The sequence below is a fragment of the Chiloscyllium punctatum genome, chromosome 23 (assembly GCF_047496795.1).
Source record: "Chiloscyllium punctatum isolate Juve2018m chromosome 23, sChiPun1.3, whole genome shotgun sequence".
NCBI lineage: Eukaryota > Metazoa > Chordata > Chondrichthyes > Orectolobiformes > Hemiscylliidae > Chiloscyllium > Chiloscyllium punctatum.
Window position 1 is genome coordinate 58,206,254 of NC_092761.1, and position 27,442 is coordinate 58,233,695.

The 27,442-nt window shown below is 41.8% G+C and overlaps 1 protein-coding gene across 2 annotated transcripts in view; it reads left to right on the forward strand.

Annotated features, from left to right (window-relative positions):
• Nucleotides 1-27,442, forward strand: part of srpra (SRP receptor subunit alpha) — a 70,402-nt gene that overhangs the window by 30,044 nt on the left and 12,916 nt on the right. The window contains exons 3-9 of one of the 2 annotated variants that reach the window (XM_072593041.1): nucleotides 8,000-8,163; nucleotides 12,338-12,480; nucleotides 21,374-21,542; nucleotides 22,059-22,212; nucleotides 24,663-24,787; nucleotides 24,937-25,058; nucleotides 25,206-25,292. In XM_072593041.1, the coding sequence (XP_072449142.1) occupies nucleotides 8,000-8,163; nucleotides 12,338-12,480; nucleotides 21,374-21,542; nucleotides 22,059-22,212; nucleotides 24,663-24,787; nucleotides 24,937-25,058; nucleotides 25,206-25,292 (964 nt within the window). Of the gene's footprint in view, nucleotides 1-7,999; nucleotides 8,164-12,337; nucleotides 12,481-21,373; nucleotides 21,543-22,055; nucleotides 22,213-24,662; nucleotides 24,788-24,936; nucleotides 25,059-25,205; nucleotides 25,293-27,442 lie in introns of both variants that reach the window. The other variant, XM_072593040.1, reaches the window with a different exon arrangement.

The following is a 27,442-nucleotide window of genomic DNA, read 5'->3' on the forward strand; positions in this document are numbered from 1 at the left end:
GAAGATGGTAAAAGAGGGGAAGATGTGGCATTGTTGGTCAAGGACAATATTGCAGTTGCAGAAAGGATGTTTGGGGACTCATTAACTGAGGTAGTATGGGCTGAGTTTAGAAGCAGGAAAGGAGAGGTTATCCTGTTGGGAGTTTTCTATAGGCCTCCGAATCGTTCCAGAGATGTAGAGGAAAGGATAGCAAAGATGATTCTCAATAGGAGTGAGTGAGACAGGGTAGTTGTAATGGGGGACTTCAACTTTCCAAATATTGACTGGGAACACTATTGTATGAGTACTATAGGTGGGTCAGTTTTTGTCCAGTGTGCACAGGAGGGCTTCCTGACACAGTATGTAGGTAAAATCAATGACTGCAGAAGCTGAAAAACAGATTCTGGATTAGTGGTGCTGGAGAAGCACAGCAGTTCAGGCAACATCTGAGGAGCAGTAAAATCGATGTTTCGGGCAAAAGCCCTTCAGGGACACAGTATGTAGACAGGCCAACAAGGAATTAGATTTGGTACTGGTTAATGAGCCTGGCCAGGTGTTAGACTTGGAAGTAGGTGAACACTTTGGTGATAGCAAATACAATTCTGTTATGTTTACTTTAGTGATAGAAAGGGATAGGTGTATACCACTGGGCAAGAGTTACAGCTGGGGGAAAGGCAATTACGATGCGCTTAGGCAAGATTTTGTTTGAATTCGTGTATTGCTGGACATCTGAGTGCATCTGGGAAAATTAACAAACAGTGAAATTCACAACTAATCTTGGAGGAACTGTTGGGCGAAGTTCACAGCACAGAATCAGATAAGTTAATTGTTGTTTTAAGTCTGTCCAAGAGAGAGGCTGCAGTAGTGGGTACAGTGGATTCTTTCTTGATTATATGTTTTTGGAGATAAGTCTCTTGATTAAACTTAAAATATAAGCCATAGCTATTAATTTAACCTGGGGCAGTGTTTGTAGAGGAATAAGACGGTGTTATTTTCTGGGTCTGTAGATTGTGAAGGAGCAAAAGTGGCCTTTGCAGTGATATGTACTTGTCAGATGTGGGAGTTTAAAGAGAGTTTAAGGGTTACTGCGGATTATATCTGCCATAAATGCTGTTGGATGCGACTCTTATCAGATCGAGTGGATAGGTTGGAGAGACAAATAGAAGAGATGAGGAATTTGCAACAGCTACGGTATGTGATGGATGGCAGTTATAGAAAGGGGGGAAAGTCTTAGATACAGTCATGTAGATGGGTTAACTCCAGGAAGGGTAAGAGAGGTAGGCAGCTAGAGCAGGAGTCTTTTGTGGTCATTTCAAACAAGTATGCTGTTTTAGAAAATGTAGGGGAGTGATGGATTCTCAGGGGAACATAACACAAACAGCCAAATTTCTGGTATTGAGACTGGTTCTAATGCAACGAGGGGTACGTCGGCTTCCAAGAGATCAATTGTGTTAGAGGATTCTGTAGTCAGAGGTACAGACAGACATTTCTGTGGCCAGCAGAGAAAAAGCAGAATGGTGTGTTGTTTCCCTGGTGCCAGGATCAAGGATATCTCAGAGGGTGCAGAATGTTCTCACGGGGGAGAGGGGCCAGCAGGAGGTCATTGTCCACATTGGAACCAACGACATTGGAAGGGAAAAGGTTGAAACTCTGAAGGGAGATTACAGAGAATTAGGTAGAATTTTAAAAAGGAGGTCCTCAAGGGTAGTAATATCTGGATTACTCCCAGTGCTACGAGCTAGTGAGGGTAGAGCAGATGAATGCATGGCTGAGGAGCTGGTGTATGGGAGAAGGTTTGACATTTTTGGATCATTGGAATCTCTTTTGGGGTAGAAGTGACCTGTACAAGAAGGACGGATTGCACCTAAATTGGAAGGGGACTAATATACTGGCAGGGAAATTTGCTAGAACTGCTTGGGAGGATTTAAACTAGTAAGGTGGGGGGGTGGGACCCAACGAGATAGTGAGGAAAGAGATTAGTCTGAGACTGGTACAGCTGAGAACAGAAGTGAGTCAAACAGTCAGGGCAGGCAAGGACAAGGTACGACTAATAAATTAAACTGCATTTATTTCAATGCAAGGGGCCTAACAGGGAAGGCAGATGAACTCGGGGCATGGTTAGGAACATGGGACTGGGATGTCATAGCAATTACAGAAATGTGGCTCAGGGATGGGCAGGACTGGCAGCTGAATGTTCCAGGTTACAAATGCTACAGGAAGGATAGAAAGGGAGGCAAAAGAGGAGGGGGAGTGGCATTTTTGATAAGGGATCACATTACAGCTGTGCTAAGAGAGGATATTCCCAGAAATACATCCAGGGAAGTTATTTGAGTGGAACTGAGAAATAAGAAAGAGATGATCACCTTACTGGGATTGTATTATAGACCCCCCCCCCCATAGTCAGAGGGAAATTGAGAAACAAACTTGTAAGGAGATCTCCACGATCTGTAAGAATAATAGGGTGGTTATGGGAGGGGATTTTAACTTTCCAAACATAGACTGGGACTGTCATTGTGTTAAGGGTTTAGATGGAGATGAATTTCTTAAGTGTGAACAATACAATTTTCTGATTCAGTACGTGGATGTACCTACAAGAGAAGGTGCAAAACTTGACCTATTCTTGGGAAATAAGGCAGGGCAGGTGACTGAGGTGTCGGTGGGGGAGCACTTTGGGGCCAGTGACCATAATTCTATTCGTTTTAAAATAGTGATGGAAAAGGATAAACCACACCTAAAAGTTGAAGTTCTAAATTGGAGAAAGGCGAATTTTGACAGTATTAGGCAAGAACTTTCAAAAGCTGATTGGAGGCAGATGTTCACAGGTAAAGGGACGGCTGGAAAATGGGAAGCCTTCAGTAATTAGATAACAAGAATCCAGAGAAAGTATATGCCTGTCAGGGTGAAAGGGAAGGCTGGTAGGTATAGGGAATGCTGGATGACTAAAGAAATTGAGGGCTTGACTAAGAAAAAGAAGGAAGCATATATCAGGTACAGACAGGATAGATTGAGTGAATTCTTAAGAAGAGTATAAAGAAGGTAGGAGTATACTTAAGAGGGAAATCAGGAGGGCAAAACGGGGACAGGAGATAGCTTTGGCAAATAGAATTAAGGAGAATCCAAAGGGGTTTTACAAATATATTAAGGACAAAAGGGTAACTAGGGAGAGAATAGGGGCCCCTCTAAGATCAACAAGGCGGCCGTTGTGTGGAGCCACAGAAAATGGGGGAGATACTAAATGAATATTTTGCATCAGTATTTACTGTGGAAAAGGATATAGAAGATATAGACTGTAGGGAAATGGATGGTGACATCTTACAAAATGTCCAGATTACAGAGGAGGGAGTGCTGGATGTCTTGAAATGGTTAAAGGTGGATAAATCCCCAGGACCATATCAGGTGTACCCGAGAACTCTGTGGGAAGCTAGAGAAGTGATTGCTGGGCCTCTTGCTGAGATATTTGTATCATCAATAGTCACAGGTGAGGTGCCGGAAGACTGGAGGTTGGCAAACATGGTGCCACTGTTTAAGAAGGGTGGTAAGGACAAGCCAGGGAACTATAGACCAGTGCGCCTGACCTCGGTGGTGGGCAAATTGTTGGAGGGAATCCTGAGGGACAGGATGTACATGTATTTGGAAAGGCAAGGACTGATTCGGGATGGTCAACATGGCTTTGTGCGTGGGAAATCATGTCTCACAAACTTGAGTTTTTTGATAAAGTAACAAGGATGATTCAAGAGGGCAGAGCAGTTGATGTGATCTACATGGACTTCAGTAAGGCGTTCGACAAGGTTCCCCATGGGAGACTAATTAGCAAGGTTAGATCTCATGGAATACAGGGAGAACTAGCCATTTGGATCCAGAACTGGCTCAAAGGTAGAAGACAGAGGGTGGTGGTGGAGGGTTGTTTTTCAGACTGGAGGCCTGTGATCAGTGGGGTGCCACAAGGATCGGTGCTGGGCCCTCTACTTTTTGCCATTTACATAACTGATTTGAATACGAGCATAAGAGGTACAGTTAGTAAGTTTGCAGCTGAGACCAAAATTGGAGGTGTAGTGACAGCGAAGAGGGTTACCTCAGATTACAACAGGATCCTGACCAGATGGGCCAATGGGCTGAGAAGTGGCAGATGGAGTTTAATTCAGATAAATGCGAGGTGCTGCATTTTGGGAAAGCAAATCTTAGCAGGAGTTATACACAATGGGGAGTGTTGCTGAACAAAGAGACCTTGGAGTGCAGGTCTATATCTCCTTGAAAGTGGAGTCGCAGGTAGATAGGATCGTGAAGAAGGCGTTTGGTATGCTTTCCTTTATTGGTCAGAGTATTGAGGACAGGAGTTGGGAGGTCATGTTGCGGCTGTACAGGACATTGGTTAGGCCACTGTTGGAATATTGCATGTAATTCTGGTCTCCTTCCTACCGGAAAGATGTTGTGAAACTTGAAAGGGTTCAGAAAAGATTTACAAGGATGTTGCCAGGGTTGGAGGATCTGAGCTATAGGGAGACGCTGAACAGACTGGGGCTGTTTTCCCTGGAATGTTGGAGGCTGAGGGGTGACCTCATAGAGGTTTACAAAATTATGAAGGGCATGGATAGGATAAATAGACAAAGTCTTTTCCCTGGGGTTGGGGAGTCCAGAACTAGAGGTCATAGGTTTAGGGTGAGAGGGGAAAGATATAAAAGAGACCTTAGGGGCAACTTTTTCACGCAGAGGGTGGTACGTGTATGGAATGAACTGCCAGAGGATGTGTTGGAGGCTGGTACAATTGCAACATTTAGGAGGCATTTGGATGGGTATATGAATAGGAAGGGTTTGGAGGAATGTGGACTGGGTGCTGGCAAGTGGGACTAGGTTGGGTTGGGATATCTGGTCAGCATGGACAGGTTGGACTGAAGGTCTGTTTCCATGCTGTACATCTGAGTCTGTGACTCTATTTAGGAAGCCTCGGATGGGGAAGGAAACTGCAGGGGATGGACACATTAGAAATGTGGAGCTTATTCAAGGAAAAGCTCCTGAGTGTCTAAGTTAAGTATGTACTTGCCAGGCAGGGAGGAAGCTGCAGAGCGCAGGAGCCGTGGTTTACGAAGGAAGTGGAATCTCTGGTCAAGAGGAAGAAGAAGGCTTATGTTAGGTTGAGATGTGAAGGCTCAGTTAGTACGCTTGAGGATTACAAGGTAGCCAGGAATGACCTAAAGAGAGAGCTCAGAAGAGCCAGGAGGAGACATGAGAAGTTGTTGGTGGATAGGATCAAGTTAAACCCTAAGGCTTTCTATAGGTATTTAAGGAATAAAAGAATGACGTGTAAGATTAGGGCCGATCAAGGATAGCAGTGGGAAGTTGTGAGTGGAGTCAGAGGAGATAGGGGAAGCACTAAATGAATATTTTTCGACAGTATTTATTCTAGAAAACGATACTGTTGTCGAGGAGAATACTGAGATACAGGCTACTAGACTAGGTGTGATTGAGGCTTACAAGGAAGAGGTATTAGAAATCCTGCAGAGTGTGAAATTAGCTAAGTCCCCTGGGCCAGATGGGATTTAACCTAGGATCCTTTGGGAAGCCAGGGAGGAGATTGCCGAGCCTTTGACATTGATCTTTAAATTGTCATTATCTACAGGAATAGTTTTTCAAGAAGGGGAGTAGAGACAACCCTGGTAACTATAGACCAATGAGCCTTACTTCAGTTGGTAAAGTGTTGGAAAAGGTTCTAAGAGATAGGATTTGTAATCATCTAGAAAAGAATAATTTGATTAGGGATAGTCAGCATGGTTTTGTGAAGGGTAGGTTATGCCTCACAAACCTTATTGATTTCTTTGAGAAGGTGACCAAACAGGCGGATGAGAGTAAACCGGTTGATGTGATGTATATGGATTTCAGCAAGGCATTCGATAAGGTTCCCCACAGTAGGCTATTGTACAAAATGCGGAGGAATGGGATTGTGGGAGATATAGCAGTTTGGATCAGTAATTGGCTTGCTGAAAGAAGACAGAGGGTAGTGGTTGATGGGAAATGTTCATCCTGGAGTTCAGTTACTAGTGGTGTATCACTATGGTCGGTGTTGGGTCCACTGCTGTTCGTCATTTTTATAAACGACCTGGATGAGAGCGTAGAAGGGTGGGTTAGTAAATTTGCAGATGACACTAAGGTCGGTGGAGTTGTGGATAGTGACGAAGGATGTTGTAGTTTACAGGGAGACATAGATAAACTGCAGAGCTGGGCTGAGAGGTGGCATATGGAGTTTAATGCGGATAAGTGTGAGGTGATTCACTTTGGTCAGAGTAACTGGAATGCAAAGTACTGGGCTAATGGTAAGATTCTTGGTAGTGTAGATGAGCATAGAGATCTCGGTGTGCAGGTACACAGATCCTTGAAAGTTGCTACCCAGGTTGACAGGGTTGTTAAGAAGGCATACAGTATTTAGCTTTTATTAATAGAGGGATCAAGTTCCAGAACCATGAGGTTATGCTACAGCTGTACAAAACACTGGTGCGACCACACTTGGAGTATTGTGTACAGTTCTGGTCACCACATTATAAGAATAATGTGGAAACTTTGGAAAGGGTACAGAGGAGATTTACTAGAATGTTACCTGGTATGGAGGGAAGGTCTTAGGAGGAAAGGCTGAGGGACTTGAGGTTGTTTTCATTGGAGAGTAGAAGGTTGAGAGGTGACTTAGTAGAGACATATAAGATAATCAGAGAGTTAGATAGGGTGGACAGGGAGAGCCTTTTTTCAAGTATGGTGACAGTGAGCATGAGGGAGTATAGCTTTAAATTGAGGAGTGATAGATATAGGACAGATGTTAGAGGTAATTTCTTTGCTCAGAGTAGTATGGGTATGGAATGCTTTGCCTGCAACGGTAGTAGATTCGCCAACTTTAAGTGCATTTAAGTCTTCATTGGACAAGCATAAGGAAGTACATGGAATAGTATAGCTTCGATGGGCTTCAGATTGGTATGACTGGTCGGTGCAACATCGAGGGCCGAAGGGCCTGTACTGCACTGTAATGTTCTATGTTCTTACTGTACAATGCCCATCCATGTATATAGTAGGAACAACCATTGCTTATATTTTTCCCATATTTACTGGAATAAATGCCTACATCACAGAATTAAGTGGGGGCCATTTGCATTAATTATCATTTCAACACCGAGGAACTGAATTTTATTTCGATAGATAAAGATTGCAGAAAGTGCAACATAAAAGGATTTGGAGTTCTCGTGAATCGATCCCAAAAAAGTTAGCTTATAAGTTCAGATAATAGGGAAGGCAAAAGGAATGTTGACCTTTATCACGAAAGGAGTACAGTACAAAAATTGTGAAGTTCTGCTAACCTGTACAAGACACTTATTAGAAGTGCACCTGGAACACAACCTTTTTGGTCTCCTTATCTAAGGAAAGATATATTAGCACTGGAGGCAGTTCAGAGAAGATTCATTCCATTGATCCTGAGTATGGAGAGATCTTATTGTGAGATGTTAGGAAGGTTGGGCTTGTAGTCACTGGAGCTTGGAAGAATGAGAGGCAATCTTTATGAAACATACAAGGTTCTTTGGGGACCTGACAGAGTAGCTGCTGAGGGATTGTTTCCCATTATTAATTGGACTCTGACCAGAGGCCAAAATCTCAATATTTAAATCAGAGACGAGGAGGAATTTTTTCTGAGATTAGTTTATCTATAGAATTCTTCCCTGGCAAGGCTGGTTAATTCAATATATTCAAGGTTGAGATGGACAAATTTTTAATTAGTAAGTGAATCAAGTATTATGGGAAAAGGCAGGAAAGTGGAGTTGATGATTATCAGATCAACCATGATCCCATTGAATAGTGGAGTAGACTTAATAGATCAAATGGTCCACTTCTGATCCTACATCTTTGTGGTCTTAAAATTCTAAATAATCAAAAAGGAAATGGAGTTGTTTCACAGACTCGCATTGACTGATTTTAACACGTTGTTATTGTGAATGTCGGAATGAGGCCCAGTTCATTTCATGGCTTTTCCCCCTCTCTCTTTGTGATTCAGGTGGGCTACCAAAAAATTCTGACACTAACGTATATAGACAAGTTTATTGATGATATCCACATGCAATTTCGGGATAAATATAGGAACCAGTTACAGCAGCAAGGGGTGATGGGCCTCCTCAATGGTTCCTTTGACTTTTCGGATGACTTCAGAGGGCTCCTGAGGTAAGAGATTGAAACTTCATCTTTCAAAACTTACTTTTCCGTTTACTTTTCATACTTTCAAGGCAAGAAATAATACTTAGGACTTGTTTCAGTCCCTTGTGTAATTACTGCAGGGTGTGAGAATACAAAAGAAAAGGTTTTGCTATATTGGTTCCAAAGGGATATGCAGCAACACAATGGAAATATTCACATCTGTGGAATGGAAAATTGCTGGAGACAAAGAATCCAATTAAGAAGGGAGACAAAAAAGCTTGAATTCTTCAGCCTTTCAAATTAAATATTGAGGAAAAGTTTACAAGGATATGCAGCTTATCTCCGTTTGATCGACGGTTGATTTATGATGCAGTGATGCCAACAGCATGGGTTCAATCCCTGCAACACCTGAGATTACCATGAAGGTTTCTCCTTCTCAACTTCTCTCCTGCCTGAGGCATAGTGACACTAATGTTAAACCACCACTAGTCATCTCTTTCTGAAATTTGCCTATGTAGTGGCTGTTGTTTTTATCTTGAACTGTTAGGGGGTCTACAGTACATTCTTCACGCTTGTCCTTCCTGTGTGCCTCTCACTCGCCCCTAACCACCCCTTCGTCAACGTAAGTGCTATCGTCTCCCAGCTATTTTTGTTTCTAACAAAGGGTCGCTGGACTCAAAATGTTAAATCTGTTTTGTTCTTCAGACTGTCAGACCTGCTACATTTCTCCAACACTTTGTTTTTGTTTCAGATTTTCAGCATCAACAGTTTCTTTGTTGACCCAACACTATAACTTGTACATTTCAATCAGATTTAAATGAGGAATTAAACTTCCTGCTAGGTTTGTTTCCTATTGTGATGCACCTACATAAGTTCTCGAGTTGCTGAAATGATTAGAGTACACAATGAGACCATGTGGCTTGTTGTCTTCATCATGGCTGAAAATCTAAGCTAATCACAGTTGCCGCCCTTTTCCCTGTAGACCTGTGAATGTTTTCCCTTTAACTAATTTTCCAACTTCAACTTCTAACTTTTTGCTGTGTACAAACATTTTGCCTTATTTTCACTTCACTTTTACTATTCACCTTTAATCAGTATCCTCTGTCCTTCGGTCAATCTGAACAGTTTTTCTGTTTCTAATATGATGCATTCATCACTGTAATAGTCGAATGCAAATTAGAGATGCTTTTGAAATATGTTTAAACAGAGAGGTTTTAGCTAGATTGGGTTTGGAGAAATAGAAAGCGAATATCCCTCTTGTAAAGATTACAAGCTCATAAACCATCTGTGCAGATCCTTTATGATTTTGAACCCCTGTATTAAATGTTCTCATAACTTTCTCAAAAGAGAACAGCTGTAACACCTTAATCTCTTTAACTGAAAACCCTAATCACTGAAACTTGATTGTGCTGTTTCTAATATGTTCACATCTGTCCTAAATTGTAGCACTCAAAATTGGATAATATTCCAGTTCAAGTTCAAGCAATATAATTATAAAAGTTCACCATTAACTTCCTTGCTTTTGCACTTTGTTTTTATTTGAGTGATTTTTCAATCTGCCCTTCCATCTTCAAAAACGTCAGCACATGCCCACAGGTGCCTCTACTCCAGCATCTCTTTAAAACCATTTGTTCTTCCGATCAAAATATAATCAATTGGCACTTCTCTGCATTAAATATAATCTATTACTTGTCTGCCCATTTCATCACCATATGTGTGTCCAGTTGAAGTTTTTCCTTACCCTTCTTGCAGCTCTTAATAGGAGCAAGAATAGGCCATTCAGCCTGTCAGAATGTGCTCCCATTCAATACAATCATGAATCGTACATTCATCAAATGAAAGATTAAACTTCAGTGCCTTTTCCTATCCCATAACCCTGTCTGCCTTTGGTCATCAGAAATTTATTAATATCTCGTTTAACCTCAAAGTTTGACCTTTACAGCCATCTGTGGTAAAGAATTCCAAAGGTTTACAACCAGAGTAAAACAATTTCTCCTTATCACAGTCTTATATGGCATACCCCATATTATTAAATTGTGCCCTCACAGCTCTAGAGAACCCCATCCTCCTCCCCAGTGAGGGGAAGGGGAAAGTTTAAAGGAGATGTGCAAGGCAAGTTTTTTTTTACACAAAAGGTGGTAGGTGCCTGCAATATACCAGGGATGTGGTAGAAATTGATGCAGTAGCAGCGTTTGAGGCATTCGGGTAGAAATGTAAACAGGCAGAGAATAAAGGGATACAGACCATGTGCAGGCAGCTGGGATTAGTTTAGAATGGCATCATGGTCAGCATATATATCGTGAACCAAAGGACCTGATCCTGTGCAGTACTGTTCTGTTGTGTTCTAGAGAATTCCTGTCTAGTTTGCCCAGTCTGTCTTTGTAGAGCAGTCCTGCTATTCTGGGAACAAATCTGGGTGAGCTTTTATTGCGCTTCCTTGATGGCAATACTATCCTTCCTGAAATGGAAACCATATTGCCACCAGATGCAGTCTAGTCAAGTTCCTAAACAATTGAAGCAAGGCTTCACTACTCCTGTACTCAAAACCTTTTGCACTGAAGGTCAACATTTCATTAGCCTTCCTGATAGCTTTCTGCACCTGCATGTTAGCCTTCAGTGACTTATTGATAAGGATATCTAGGTGTCTTTGTACATCTTCACTTTGCAACCTTAAACCATTTAAAAATACTCTAAACAATACTGTCTCACTAAAGTGGACAACCACACTCTTTTTTCACATTAAGTTACATTTGCCAGTTCTTTTCCATTCACTAAGCCTGTCAGAAACTCCTCTTTCACAACACACTCAACTTAGCTTTGTATTATCTGTAAAAGTATTATTGTACAAGTTTAAGCTTTTCACTATATTTTACTAAGTTCAGTGCAGAGTACAAGTGACAATAAATCATTATTCATTCATTTGTAAATTTGCAAATCTTGCATTTGATCCCCTTCTCCAAATCTTTGATATATACTGTGAAACGCTGGAGACCAAGCAATGATCCTTGTGATACCCCATAACCTAGCCTGCTACTGCGAGAATGGCCAATTTATTCATATTCTGTGTTCTGTCTGCTCGCCAATCGTTAATCCATGCCAGTGTGTTTCTTCCTGTCCCATGTGCTTTAATTTTTCTGACTGGCTTCCTCTGGGGGAAATTATCAAAAGCCATCTAAAAACCTAAACCTGTCCATCAGTAGTTCTTTATGATTTTCATAGTGATATGTTGCAAATCCCAAAGTTTGTCAAATGTGATTTCTCGATATTTCTAAGTTTTGTATTGCTTACATGTGAAAGCGTGCCCTGGACACCCAAATCTAGGCTATTAGTATAGTTAAAGAAAAGTAGTATCCTGGTACTGACCATTGGTAGTTCCAATGTATACCATCCACAAGTCCTGAAACCAATTATTTGTCTCTATTCTGATTCCTGTCAGTCAACCGGTTTCAGATCTTTGCTTCTGCTGCTCATTTTGTTGCATGCTGATAAACCTGTGACAATTTGAGATGTCTTATGAATGTCCACGTGCACTACATAACTGTTTCGTTTTGCTTTCAATATCTTTCATCATTTTGGTGGCTGTGGCTTTGTTTGTCCCACCATTATCCTCTGATGGAAATAGATTTTTTACAGAAGCTGAACTATGTCTTTTGAAGAGAGCCCATTTTCTGTCATAGGTTTGCCAGTAATCTTTGGTTACATTTGATAAACCCCTGTTGACAAGTAAGTATACATATTCTAGATCAAGAGAAGATCATCCTTCACTGTGAATCCCTCTTAAAGTAGAATAACTAGCTTGCTTTCCACTGCTTAGACTTTTCTATTGGGATCAGATACTGGCACGTCCTTTAGAGCTACCAAAGGAGAGAGCCCTTCTAGAATCCCCACAGTATGGAAACAGGCTGTTCGCCCCAACAAGTCCACACCCTACTCCATAACCCTGCATTTCCTCTGGCCCGTACAACTAACATACACATCCCCGGACACTATGGGCAAGTTAGTATGGCCAATCCACCTAACTTGTACATCTTTTGACTGCATTATGGAAAGTGTAGATGTACAAAAAAAAAAGTGCTTCTCTCAATGTAGAAAAGTAATATCATGACAACGTTGCCTTTGTTGTTTAAAAATGTTTTCTTTTGTCCATTTCTGATTGGATAATTCTACTCTCGATCTATTCTGCTTTGTTGGTGGTCTTCAGAGCTGCTGAGGAACGCACCAAAGGAAAAGCACCTTCTGTAATGAAGACATTTGAACAATCCGATAAATCAAAGAAAACTGTGAAATCTATGATAGAAGTCCGTGGAGAAAAGGGGAAGGAGAACAAGAAGAACAAGAAAGATGGTATGTAATGGTCTGTTGCAGAGGAAGTTGCTCAGATTGTTTATTGCGCTGCAGTGAAGGAAACAGATGTGATTAAACAGGGTGCTGAGTAAGGATGGTAGCAATTTATCAGAGAGCACTGTCTTTACTGGAAGGTAAACCTTTGTTTCGTGAGGCAGGAATCTAATTGTCAGAGAATGTTCATTACTTTCTCTATGTTGCTTCCTATGTTCATACTTCTCCTTTGGAGTTACTGGTTAGATCAGATTTATTGTATAGAGCACCTAATGAGGCATGAATGAAATTTCTGTCTAATGTCAGGAGCCCTTGCTGCTTATTCCACGTCTCAAGAGGGAAGTTTGTGCAGATGGCTGTTCTTAAATTGGCAGCAGGGGGCAACTACACTTGCTTGTATGCAGATATTTGTAGTGCTTGAGTAATGCACTATCCAGTTTAATATCACAGCTAAATTTCCACTGTGATGTGTCACAAGGTTTAAAACTAGAGGTTCTCTGGGCAAGAATCCCTCTCTTGAGTGGGAGGGGGAGTTATGTCTGTAACTGTCCTCGTGTTTCCTAGTAGTAAGAATGTGTCAGTTTGCCATGTTTGTGGAGGTGGTTGTTGAAAGTGCAGAAAAAGAAAAATTTAGTTTTGATGAAGCCAATTGTGAAGAGACTTTCTAATGAGAAGACTAGTGATCTCATTTCCAGTCTGAATTAGTTGATCTTGGGCAGAACAAATTTTGAAATAGAATTAAATGTCATCCACGACACAGAATAACAGTAAGTAAGTCAGGAACCACTTGGCTCTTTCCTTGCTGAAAAATAAGGGTGATTTTGGATGTAAAGTGCTGCACACATCCCAGTAATAAACATTGATATAAGGGAGCCACTGGTTGCATGCCAGCTAGTTCACAAATGCAGTTAGAGCAGCACTACCAAAACAGAAGAGAATTGTATAGCATCATGATGGCCAATAATAATTATTTTTGAAATATAAACGTTGTTGTAATTTGGAATACACAGCAAGCTTCCACAAACAGCAAAGCAATAATGACTAGAATTTGTATTTTACCCATGTTGATTGAGGGATAAATATTAACCAGGTTTCTGGGGAGATCTGAGTCTTCAAATAGCTCACTGAGATATGACATGCACAGAAGAGGGGAAATGGGGTAATGGTTTAATTTGTTATCTGAAAGACACTGTCACAGTGCCTCAGCAGTGCATTGGAGTGTCCACCTAGATTTTGTGCTCAAATTCCCAGGGTCTTGTGAAATGGTTAGTCTGCTACTGCTAAAACATGGCTAGCAAAAGTCAGTTTCATGTTAGAAATAAACTTACATCCAACAAAATTAGAAAAAATACATGAAAAAAAAATTAATTACTTGTTAGTCATTGGAGCATTTAAGTGCTAGAGTTCACTTTTTTTTAAAAACTTGTTATACCGTTTTGGATACTGTTGTGGGGGGTGACTTACCAGAGGCATGCAGTGGGATGCAGGTCTCTGGCACAGTGTCTGTCCCTGTTCCACAGAAGGGAAGGGGGGAAAGGAGGAGAGGGTTAGTCATTGGGGACACAACAATTAGAGGGTCAGATAGAAGGTTTGTTGGGAGTGAATGAGACTTATGGTTGATGTGTTACCTCCCAGGTGCCAAGGTCCATGATGACTCGGATTGTGTCTTTGGGGCCCTGAAGGGAGAGGGTGACCAGCCCCAAGTCGTGGTCCACATAGGTACCAACGACATAGGTAGAAAGAGGGATAGGAATGTAAGGCCAGATTTCATGGAGTTCGGGTGGAAGCTAAGAGCTAAAACAAACAGAGTTGTTATCTCTGGTTTGTTACCCGTGCCGAGGAAGGAATCGAGGGAGATATCAGCTGAGCACGTGGCTGCAGGGATGGTGCAGGAGGGAGGGTTTCAGGTACATGGATAATTGGCTGAAAATGTGTTGCTGGAAAAGCACAGCAGGTCAGGCAGCATCCAAGGAGCAGGAGAATCGAAGTTTCGGGCATGAGCCCTTCTTCAGGGGTGAAGAACGTCGATTCTCTTGCTCCTTGGATGCTGCCTGACCTGCTGTGCTTTTCCAGCAACACATTTTCAGCTCTGATCGCCAGCATCTGCAGCCCTCACTTTCTCCACATGGATAATTGGGGCTTATTCTGGGGAAGGTGGGACCTCTACAAATAAGATGGTCTTCACTTGAACCAGAGGGGTACTAATATCCTGGGTGGGAAATTTACTGGTGCTATTGGGTGCGTTTAAACTAGCTCAGCAGGGGGATGGGAATCGGAGGTGTGGTTACAGTGCACAGGAAGATGAGAGTAGGGAGGGCATGGACAGGATTTCACAGTCACAGGAATGTGCTGGTAGACAGCAAGCTGGTATGAAGTGTGTCTACATCAACGCCAGAAGTATCCAAAATAAGATAGGTGAGCTTGCAGCATGGATAGGTATCTGGGACTTTGATGTTGAGGCCATTTCGGAGATATGGATGGAGCAGGGTGAGGAATGGATATTGCAGGTTACAGGATTTAGATCTTTCATTAAGAACAGGAAAAGTGGTAAAAGAGGGGAAGGTGTGGCCTTGTTAGTCAAAGACATTGTAACGGTGGCTGAAAGAACTTCTGACTGCTTGACCTGCTGTACTTTTCCAGCAACACACACAACTCTGATCTTCAGCATGTGCAGATCTTACTTTCTCCTTTTGGTGAGGACTAGTCTACTGAGGTGTTATGGGCTGAGTTTAGAAACAGGAGAGGAGAGGTTCCACTGCTGGGAGCTTTTTATGGACCTTTGCAGAGTTCCAGGGATGTGGAGCAGAGGATCGGCAAAACTCTCCTGGGTAGGAGTGAAAGGAACAGGGTGGTAATTATGGGGGACTTTAACTTCCCAATATTGAAAATGCTATAACTCTAGTAGTCGGATGGGATCAGTTTTTGTCCAGTGTGTGCAGGAGGGTTTTCTGACACAGTATGTTCAAGGGCCGACAAGAGGGAAGGTCACACTGGATTTGGTGCTTGCTAATGAATCAGGCCAGGTGTTTGATATAGAGGTAGGTGAGCACTTTGGAGAGAGTGACCATAATTCGGTTACATTTAGATAAGCGATGGAAAGGATTAGATACATGCCACAGGGCAAGAGTTATCAATGGGGCAAGAGCAATTATAATGTAATTAGGCAAGACTTAGGATGCATAGAATGGGGTAACAAAATGCAAGGGATAGGGACAATTGAAATGTGGAGCTGGTTTTAGGAACAGATATTGCGTGTCCTTGATAGGTATGTCCCTGTCAGGCAGGGAGGAAGTGATAAGCTAAGGGCACTGTGGTTTACTAAAGAAATTATATCTCTTGTTAAGCAGAAGAAGGAGGCTTATGTGAAGTTGAGAAGAGATAGTTCAGATGAGGTGATGGAAAGTTACAGATTAGAACATAGAACATAGAACAATACAGCACAGAACAGGTCCTTCGGCCCACGATGTTGTGCCGAACTTCTAACCTAGATTACGCACCCATCCATGTACCTATCCAAATGCCGCTTAAAGGTCGCCAATGATTCTGACTCTACCACTCCCACGGGCAGCGCATTCCATGCCCCCACCACTCTCTGGGTAAAGAACCCACCCCTGACATCTCCCCTATACCTTCCACCCTTCACCTTAAATTTATGTCCCCTTGTAACACTCTGTTGTATCCGGGTAAAAAGTTTCTGACTGTCTACTCTATCTATTCCTCTGATCATCTTATAAACCTCTATCAAGTCACCCCTCATCCTTCGCCGTTCCAACGAGAAAAGGCCGAGAACTCTCAACCTATCCTAGTACGACCGACTCTCCATTGCAGGCAACATCCTGGTAAATCTTCTCTGCACCCTCTCCAAAGCTTCCACATCTTTCCTAAAGTGAGGCGACCAGAACTGCACACAGTACTCCAACTGTGGCCTAACCAAAGTCCTGTACAGCTGCAACATCACTTCACGACTCTTGAATTCAATCCCTCTGCTAATGAACGATAATACTCCATAGGCCTTCTTACAAACTCTATCCACCTGAGTGGCAACCTTCAAAGATCTATGTACATAGACCCCAAGATCCCTCTGTTCCTCCACCTGACTAAGAACCCTACCATTAACCCTGTATTCCGCATTCTTATTTGTTCTTCCAAAATGGACAACCTCACACTTGGCAGGGTTGAACTCCATCTGCCACTCCTCAGCCCAGCTCTGCATCATATCTAAGTCCCTCTGCAGCCGACAACAGCCCTCCTCACTGTCCACAACTCCACCTATCTTCGTATCATCTGCAAATTTACTGACCCACCCTTCAACTCCCTCATCTAAGTCATTAATAAAAATTACAAACAGCAGAGGACCCAGAACTGAACCCTGCAGAACTCCACTTGTAACTGGGCTCCAGGCTGAATATTTACCATCTACCACCATTCTCTGCCTTCAACCGGTTAACCAGTTTTCTATCCAATTGGCCAAATTTCCCTCTATCCCATGCCTCCTGACTTTCCGCATAAGCCTACCATGGGGAACCTTATCAAATGCCTTACTAAAATCCATGTACACGACATCCACTGCTCTACCCTCATCCACATGCTTGGTCACCTCCTCGAAGAATTCAATAAGACTTGTAAGGCAAGACCTACCCTTCACAAATCCGTGCTGGCTGTCCCTAATCAAGCAGTGTCTTTCCAGATACTCGTAAATCCTATCCCTCAGTACCCTTTCCATTACTTTGCCTACCACAGAAGTAAGACTAACTGGCCTGTAATTCCCACGGTTATCCCTATTCCCTTTTTTGAACAGGGGCACAACATTCGCTACTCTCCAGTCCCCTGGTACCACCCCCGTTGCCAGTGAAGACGAGAAGATCATTGCCAACGGTACTGCATTTCCTCTCTTGCTTCCCACATAATCCTAGGATATATCCCGTCAGGCCCGGGGGACTTGTCTATCCTCAAGTTGTTCAAAATGTCCAACACATCTTCCTTCCTAACAGGTATCTCTTCTAGCTTATCAGTCCGTTTCACACTCTCCTCTTCAACAATACGGTCCCTCTCGTTCGTAAATACTGAAGAGAAGTACTTGTTCAAGATCTCTCCTATCTCTTCCGACTCAATACACAGTCTCCCACTACTGTCCTTGATCGGACCTACCCTCGTTCTCGTCATTCTCAGGTTTCTCACATACGCATAAAATGCCTTGGGGTTATCCTTGATCCTATCCGCCAAGGATTTTTCATGCCCTCTCTTAGCTCTCCTAATCCCTTTCTTCAGGTCCCTTCTGGCTATCCTGTATCCCTCCACTGCTCTGTCTGAACCCTGTTTCCTCAACCTTATGTAAGCCTCCTTCTTCCTCTTTACTAGACATTCAACCTCCCTCGTCAACCAAGGCTCCCTCACACGACCATTTCTTTCCTGCCTGATAGGTACGTACATATCAAGGATACGTCGTATCTGCTCCTTGAAAAAGTTCCACATTTCCACCACATCCTTCCCTGACAGCCTATGCTCCCAACGTATGCTCCTCAAATCCTGTCTTACAGCATCGTAATTTCCCTTCCCCCAATTGTAAAATCTTCCTTGATGTGCGCACCTATCTCTCTCCATAACCAAGGTGAAAGTCACAGAATTGTGGTCACCATCACCAAAATGTTCACCCACTAACAAGCCCACCACTTGTCCCGGTTCATTACCGAGTACCAAATCCAATATGGCCTCCCCTCTGGTTGGACATTCTACATACTGCATTAGAAAAGCTTCCTGGACACACTGCACAAACACCGCCCCATCCAATCTACTTGATCTAAAGAGCTTCCAATCGATATTTGGGAAGTTGAAGTCGCCCATGACTACGACCCTGTGGCTTCTGCACCTTTCCAAAATCTGTTTCCCAATCTGTTTCTCCACATCTCTGCTGCTATTGGGGGGCCTATAATAAACACCCAACAAGGTGACTGCACCTTTCCTATTTCTGACTTCAGCCCATACTACCTCCAGAGGCAGATCCCCCTCAAACTTCCTTTCTGCAGCCGTTATACCATTTCTAATTAGCAATGCCACCCCCCCTCCTTTTTTACCACCCTCCCTAATCTTACTGAAACATCTGTAACCAGGAACCTCCAACAGCCATTCCTGTCCCTCATCTATCCATGTTTCCGTGATGGCCACAACATCGTAGTCCCAGGTACCGATCCACGCCTTAAGTTCACCCACCTTATTTCTGATACTCCTTGCGTTGAAGTATACGCACTTGAGCCCATCTCTGTGTCCGCAAGTCGTCCCTGTCAGTGCTACCTTCTCCACAGCCTCCCTACAGTCTTGGACATCCTGACACAAGCTAGCTTACTTGCTGGACTACAAGTCCGGATCCCATCCCCCTGCCAAATTAGTTTAAACCCCCCCCGAAGAGTGCTTGCAAACCTACCCCCCAAAGATTAGCTAGGAAGGATTTAAAGACAGAGTTAAGAAGAGCAAGGAGAGCACATTAGCACTCTTTTTAGCAGGTAGAATAAAGCTTTCTATGGGTATGTGAGGAATGAGAGGATGACTAGGGTAGGAATAGGGCCAGTCAAAGACAGAAGTGGGAAGTTGTGTGTGGACCCTGTGGAGATCGGAGAGGTGCTAAACTAATATTTCTCAACTGCTTTCACTCAGGAAAAGGAGAATATTGTAGAGAAGAATGAGATATGGGATATTAAACTAGAAAGAATTGAGGTTAGTAAGGAAGAGGTGTTACCACTTCTAGAAGGAGTGAAAGTAGACAAGACCTTTGGGTCAGATGGGATTTATCCGAGGATTCTCTGGGAAGCTAGGGAGAAGGTGTTGGAGCCTCTGGCTTTGATCTTTGAGTGGTCATTGTCTACAGGTTTAGTACCAGAGCGCTGGAGGATTGCAAATGTTGTTCCATGACCCAGGTAATTATAGACAGGCGAGCTTTATGTCTGTTGTAGGAAAAGTCTTGGGAAAGAATTATAAGAGAGAGGATTTATAATCAACTAGCAAGCAACAATTTGATTGCAGATAGTCAACATGGGTTTGTCAAAGGCAGGCCATGTCTCACAAACCTCATTGAGTTTTTTGAGAAGGTGACCAAGCATATAGATGAGGGTAGGGCAGTTGATGTGGTATACATGGACTTCAGTAAGGCCTTTGATAAGGTTCCACATGGTAGGCTGTTGGAGAAGATGCAGAGTCAAGGGGTTGTGCATGATTTAGCAGTTTGGATTAGGAACTGGCTTTCTGTAAGAAGGCATCAAGTGGTGCTTGATGGAAAATATTCAGCCCGGAGTCCGGTTACTAGTGGTATGCCACAAGGATCTGTTCTGGGACCACTGCTGTTTGTCATTTTTATAAATGACTTGGATACAGGCATAGGTGGATGGGTTAGTAAGTTTGCAGATGACACTAAAGTCGGTGGAGTGGTAGACAGTGTGAAAGAATGTTGCAGGGGGACTTGGATAAACTGCAGAATTGGGCAGAGATGGCAAACGGAGTTCAATGAAGATGAATGTGAGGTGATTCACTTTGGGAAGAATAACAGGAAGTTGGAATACTGGGTAAATGGAAAGATTCTTGGTAGTGTGGATATGCAGAGGGATCTTGGAGTCGATGGACAGAGATCCCTGAAAGTTGCCACCCAGGTTGATAGTGCGGTTAAGAAGGCATACGGTGTGTTAGGTTTTATTGATAGAGGGATTGAGTTCTGGAGCAATGATTTCATGCTGCAACTATACAAAATGCCAGTGTGGCCGCATTTGGCAGATTGTGTACAGTACTGGTCGCCCCATTACAGAAGGATGTGAAAGGGTACAGAGGAGATTTACCAGGATGTTGCCTGGTCTGGAGGGAAGGTTTTATGAGGAAAGGCTGAGTGACTTGGGTCTGTTCTCATTGGAGAGAAGAAAACTAAGAGTGGATTTGATAGAGATGTACAAGATGATCAGAGGATTAGATAGGGTGGACAGTGAAAGTCTTTTTCCTAGGATGATGACGTCGGTTTGTACGAGGGGACACAGCTGCAAATTGAGGGGTGATAGATTTAAGACAGATGTCAGAGGCAGGTTCTTCATTCGGAGAGTGGTAAGGGTGTGGAATGTCCTGTCTGCCAGTGTAGTTAACTCAGCCACATTGGGGACATTTAAACAATTCTTGGATAATGATGGGATAGTGTTGGGGGATGGGCTTAGATTCATTCATAGGTCGGCGCAACATCGAGGGCCGGCAGGCCTATTCTGCCCTGTGTTGTTCTATGTTACTACTTGAGTTTAGGATTCTGGAGTTAATGACCAATTGTGAACCTGTCACATTCTCTTCCTCATTATTGATATTGCTGATCATGAGAATGATCCAGTGATATATCAATCCCTGCAATTCAGTTTGAAGAAGATATCCAAAAATATTGATGAATGCAATGTTCCTGATCCTACCCACCCTTATAGTTCCTGATTGTTGGAGGTGTGATATCTAGGGCATAGCTCCTTCACCTAATTGGCACTGCTAATTTCTGATTCTCCGTAACATTAGAGTATCGGTGTTGGTGAGTAGTTGAATCATGAAGATATTGCCAGATCTGACTTTACCTAATTCCTAATGCAGGCAGTTTACAGTGATCACTGAATAAAAATGACCAGATAGGGTAAGTTTAGAATGCCTGTCTGCGATGGGGTACTACTGCTTGCTAACATAGCCCCAGCAATAATACTTGCTCTGATGGTGTACTTTTCCAGCTGTCTTGATTCAGTAATTCACTTATTTTCTTTTCCTTTCTCATGGTGAGAACATCACAGACTTGATGGGCAATTATACTTTTTTTTGTCCATACTGGTATTTTTCTTTCTTTTTTTAATCTCTCTCATCTTTTTTCCTGTATTTACATTTTCTCTTTTCCTTCACCTGTCACTTCCAGCACCTGTACAAGATGTACCAGAAAAGAAAATGGAAGGTCAGTTAAAGGCTCCTGCAACGGTGGCTGCAGGAGATGCCAACCAAAATGGTTTGACTCAGGAAGAAATCATCCAGAGGAATAGGGAGGAATTTTTCCGTAAAAGACAGGGGAAAGATAAAAAAGAAAGCAGGTGAGAAGGCACCTTATTCCTGATGGAATATATCTTTGAATTAACTAGCTGATTGTATTTGCTCTGTTTACCTGATGGATAATGCTATAATAATAACACCTGTTGTTTTTGCTAATTCGAAGAGGCACTTGTGGCTTGTTACAAGGACAGTTTAGATTACCTCTGCTACACTTTGTTAATGCATGTATGTTATAGAAAAAACTCTTGCATATTCATGTAATACACTTCACAACACTTTGGTGAATTTAATTTGACAATGCTAATCAAAGGCTTGTAATTTTGCTTGGAACATTTGATTTGCAGAATGCATGATTATCTGGTAATTAATCCTAACATTTACTTTAGGAACTTGTAACCCTTTGCCAAACATGGGAATGTCATCAGACCATGCAATTGCTTTCTAATTTATTGATTTGTCTCTTCCAGTCATTCATTTTCCAACATAAGTTTATGAGATGATGGTATATAGAGATTGACTGCAGTAATGTGTCTCTCTCACTCCATGAACTGCAGCAGCAAGTCCCCTAAGCCAACAAAGCCGAAAACCCGTCGTGTCTGGCCACTGGATTCCAACAAAACTAATGCCAAAGATCTTGACTACAGCGAGAAACTTGTCAATGGTCAATCCAGCACCTCTGCCAATAATGGAGGTGACACCAGTGTCGATATGGTATGTTTACTCATTATTGACTGTGCTGATCTTTCAGTATTGATCATTGGCCCTCTAATTGGAACAGTACTTTGTCTCGTTATTTTATTTCCGCAAGCAAATTTTGCACAATTGCAAATGGGTAAAAAAGATTCAAAATTTTGGGTGTAATTTCCAAGTTTGTGAATATCTTGAGATTGGCACAATGTAGACTTATACTAGTTAAAATGGGTGCAGAACACAAAATGTTAATAGCATATAATATGCAAAGAAGACTGGCGACGTAGAAAGGAGCAGTATGACAAAATGTAAAAGCATAGAAACAAACCTGTAGAAGGAAGAGTCATTGGTGAAAAACCTATTTAACAAGATTTCTCTTTTTTTATATATAGAATTATGCTTAGACCTTATTTGGAGGTATGTGCAGCATAGTTGTTGTCTCCATTTTATAAAACAATAGAGGAATTGGAACAAGGTGCTAAAAACGATTGGCAAAAATTACACCAAACTCAGGTGATATCCCTATTAAGAACCAAAGAACGTGCAGGCTTTTTTCTATAGAACGGACAAGCCTGAATGACAATCTAAAATAGATTGGAAAAGGTTTGATATGGTAGATGTGGAGATCCTCAATGAGAGCAGAATAAGTGGCCTTAAATATAACACAGTCCCTAATAAATGCAACAGGGTTTCAAAAGAAACTTCACCAGAAAGGGATTAGAATTTGGAATTTGCTACCACAGGAGGTAGTATAGGTAAGTAGCATAGGTGCATTCTTGTGGAAGTCAAAACATGTGGTGCTGGAAAAGCACAGCCAGTCAGGAGAGTCTATGTTTTGAGCATAAGCCCTTCATCAGGTATTCCAGCATCTGCAGTCCACACTTTCTCCTAGATTCTAGTGGAAGCTAGATAAACCCAAGGGAGAAAGCAAAGTTATGCTGATGGAATTAGATGCAATAGGCATTTTTCTTTGCAAAGACCCTTGCTTATGTGGGTAGTATGATGTCTTGACTTAGGTTTGTAACTGCAACTTCTTTATTCTTTTGAGAGCCTTTGGGTATTTTTTCACTTTTGTATCTTTGCGTCTTTATGCTATGTTTAACCTGATGTCAAGCTGAGACTGCAGAGATGTCATCAATTGTCAGGCTTTTACTGATACCAGGATAGTCAGCCACAAAATTCTAACAGGCCTGGCTTGTCCCTCCAGCTTGTCTTTTCCTTCCACAGGCAATTAGTTTGGGTAGTCACTGGGCATGATGGCTGATCTCTTGCAGTGCACCTTAAAAATGTATGAATTATTAAATAAGGTCAGTTTAAAAGAAATATAAATGTAAATTACTGTGTAAAACAAAAATTACTTGTGCACAAAGCACTTGGGCCTAGTTTTAGAAAAAAACCTAGAAACATAAACAAAATTTCGGTGCTGAAGTTGGCCATTCAGCACTTCAATCCTGCACCACCATTCACTATGATCATGGCTGATCATGCAATTTCAGTATTGCACTCCCACTTTCTCCCCATAACCTTTGATCCCTTTAGTTGCAAAGACCAAGTCCAACTCTCTCATCAATATATCTAATGAACTGGCCCCAATAGCTTCCTGTGGGAGATAATTCCACAGGTTCACAACTCTCTGCGAAGAGATACTTGCTCATCTCAGTCCTGAATGGCTTATCCCTTATTTTAGTCTGTGACCCCTACTTCTGGATTTCCCCCACATTGGGAACATTCTTCCCACATCTAGCGTGTCCACTCCCATCAGGCTGTTATATGTTTCCATGAGATCCCCCTCGTTCTTTTAAATTCCAGCGAACATAAGCCTAGTTGATCCAGTTTTTCCTTATGTGCCAGTCCTGCCATGTGAGAATCAGATAGAAAGTATTCCAGGGATCCACTTGGTTTGTAAAGTTAAGGTTTTTAGAGGGATTTGTGTGCAGTAATTTTCATCCAGATAGGTTTCAGTAATCTCTCTTTGAAATGTTAAGAAAGTAGCTGTACTATTCGGAGAAAGGAGGCTTTCCTCTCGTTTGGTGCCCAACATCCACCATCTCAAGCAGCACTACCAAATATGAATGAACAGGTGGTTAATTATTTTTATTGGAGATGACATCTTACTTTGTTCAAAACAGCTGCTCTTTTCTTCCAGCTATGATAAATCTGCATTTCAAAATAATTTATTGTGTATTGGGATGTTGAGTTCATTCTGTGGCAAGGTACATTTAATGCACCTGTTTCTTTTCTCATTTCATTGATTTCCATATTATGATTTACTAAAAGAATTGAGCAAAAGTCAAAGTAGCAATGAGGGAGAGAGCTATAGATCACTGTCTTTCTTTGTATGTCTTTCAGAGATTAAGTGTGAGATGAGTAGAGAGTTCCAGGAATACAGGGAGATGATGATTTACATATTCTGTGAAGATAATTTTTTAAGACTTAATTTACAAACTGCTTTTCTTCACACACTATTGCAGAATTTGTGCCGTGGATCAATGGCAGGAGATTTGAAAGCTGTAGATTATGAGAGCTCTGAAGAGCAAGAAGAAGAAGAAGAAGAAGAAGAAGAAGAAGAAGTAGTTCAAGAGACTTCTCACACCGGGTATGTATATCCAAACTGAACCAGAACAATCTCCTTCAGATGAATACTTAACCACCCATCCAATGGGAAGAAACTATTCATAAAATTGTTAAAGTAGAATGATCAAAGTTTACTTTTGGTTTTTTTTCATTTACAATGCATGATCACAGCGTGAAGAAGAGAGGTGGATTTGGTGGTATGTTTGGAATGCTGAAGGGCCTGGTTGGATCTAAAAGTCTTACCCCGCAAGACATGCAGCCTGTCCTTGAAAAGATGAAAGATCACTTGATTGGTATGATGTAGTTATTTCCTCTGTCATGCTGAATAATGTTCTGAATTGTGTTGCTGATACCTGTTTGAATGCTACAACTAATCTGACTGGCCTAAGGCACTGTCCTTGACTCACTTTTCTTTCCTTTTATCTTTTATTTTCCTTCAGCTAAAAATGTTGCTGCAGATATCACAGTCCAGTTGTGTGAATCAGTGGCCAAAAAGCTGGAGGGAAAAGTCATGGGAACCTTCAGCAGTAAGTTAAATTAATATTATGATCCTGAGTGTTTGGCTGCTATCACCTTTGTGACATGATCCATCTTTGCGTTATGTATGTCACTTGATGGGATTAACTTTAGGATTTGAGGCAGAATTCAGTCCATCTTTTTCATTAAACATTTCCACCTCATGGGTTCATTCCAATGTTGACCTGCTGTGAAAGTAATGGCACATTCAGCCTAATTTAAATGAAATAATGTATAGGATTCTCAGGAGATCTCCAGCCTGTGGCCAACCTTCATGGAGAAATATTTCATTGTAAGGAGCGCTTTCCTAATGGATACTGCCATTTGAAAATGGGTCTTCCCTTCATTGCTTACACAAGTCTCACTGAATCATCACAGATATCCTGAGAGAAGACTCTGATGTTCGTGTGATTGCTGTCCCTCCAGGGAGACATCAAGAACATTGTTTACATTATTTAGCATAAGTTAACTGCATGGATATAATGAGAAAACTTGGAACTTTTAGAGAAATTGAGCAAATTTTGTAATTTTAATGTATCTTTTCATAATCAATGCTAGTACAGTATAAATCAGTAAATTAATTTATTCCAATTAGCTGTGGTTCTAACTCCTGTAATTGTACCCTGATCTGTGTTTCTGGACTTTTTTTCTGAAGTCCCTGAGTTTAATGTAGTTATGTTTGCCTCTGGATGGCAGCTTCTGCTTGTGGATGTGCTCATCTTGTTCAGTGATAAGCATTATGTGTATAGTGAGGTAACATAATCATTTAGTACCCTAGCTAGTGTTATTTTAAAACAAAAGGATGAATTGCAAGGGAAGGTTTTAGCTGTTTTAAAAAAAATATAGGTTCTACAGTGTTAGCTGATGGTGAGTTTTGAGAAGATCTGTAGCTCAGTTTGAGGTTCTGGATATAGGTTTGCTCGCTGAGCTGGGAGGTTTGTTTCCAGACATTTTGTCACCATATGAGGTAACATCTTCAGTGAGCCTTCTGATGAAGCATTGGTGGTGTAGCCCGCTTTCTGTTTATATGTTTGGGTTTCCTTGGGTTGGTGATCATCACCATCACCAACCGAAGGAAACCCAAACATATAAATAGAAAGCAGGCTACACCACCAGTGCATCATCAGGAGGCTCACTGAAGATGTTACCAAGTATGGTGACAAAATATCTGAAAACAAACCTCCCAGCTCAGCGAGGAAACCTACATCCAAAATTAGCTGATCTTGCCATTTGTAGTGGGGTTGTGAGGGGATAGCTAACTATGGTTTCTGCTCCTGAAAGATGAGTAATTTTTGCTGGAACTTGTTTGTGAATAGATAATTGGTGATGTATGGATAGGGTGTAGCTGTGTTGTATAGGCCCATTAGTGAGAACACTATTGTCTAGGCTGGGTGTGGTTGTGCAGGGCTGCTAGTATATTGATACCTGTGTAGCATATAGGAAGAGGATCCCAAACGTAATAGCTTTTATGTCTGCATTTGTGGCCAACACCACCACCAGGTGGAGCATTCATGTATAAAATTGGAATGTTGTTTCTGGTTTGATATACAATATAAAATACAGGTCATTCTGCTATAATGCATGTTTTGTTGGCACGAACGTGCTGTAAAATGATTGATGAATTGTTTCTAAATTGACATGAACTTTTAAAACATGTGTTGGCTATAACTCGATTATATCGCCAACACTTTAAGTGCTGTTCCTAAAGTACAATTATGAATACGGGGTTGCACGAAAACACAACCATCGTGTTATGGAAGAACTATCTGTACCTTTCACAATTAAAGGGAATCCATCTAAAAGGATTATTTTCATTTCAAATAATATCTGGAACTGAAACAACCTGTTTGGTATCAGCAGTTTTTAAAAATGCAGCCTCAGGAAACTTCAGGAACAAAACACAATGTATGCTTAATCATGTTCTTAAGGAACCTTCCCTGTTCCAGCCACTTGTAGCAACAACATTGCAGGTGCTTCCATGCCCCCTCAGTTGGATCACAGTGGCTATTTTTAATGGCAACACCCCACCTCAGCTTTTGTTATGTACACTTAAATTATTTAAATAATTTTTGTTTGATTTGGGGTGGCTCAGTGGTTAGCACTGCTGCCTCAGCACCAGAGACCCGGGTTCGATTCCAGTCTCTGGCACCTATCTGTGTAG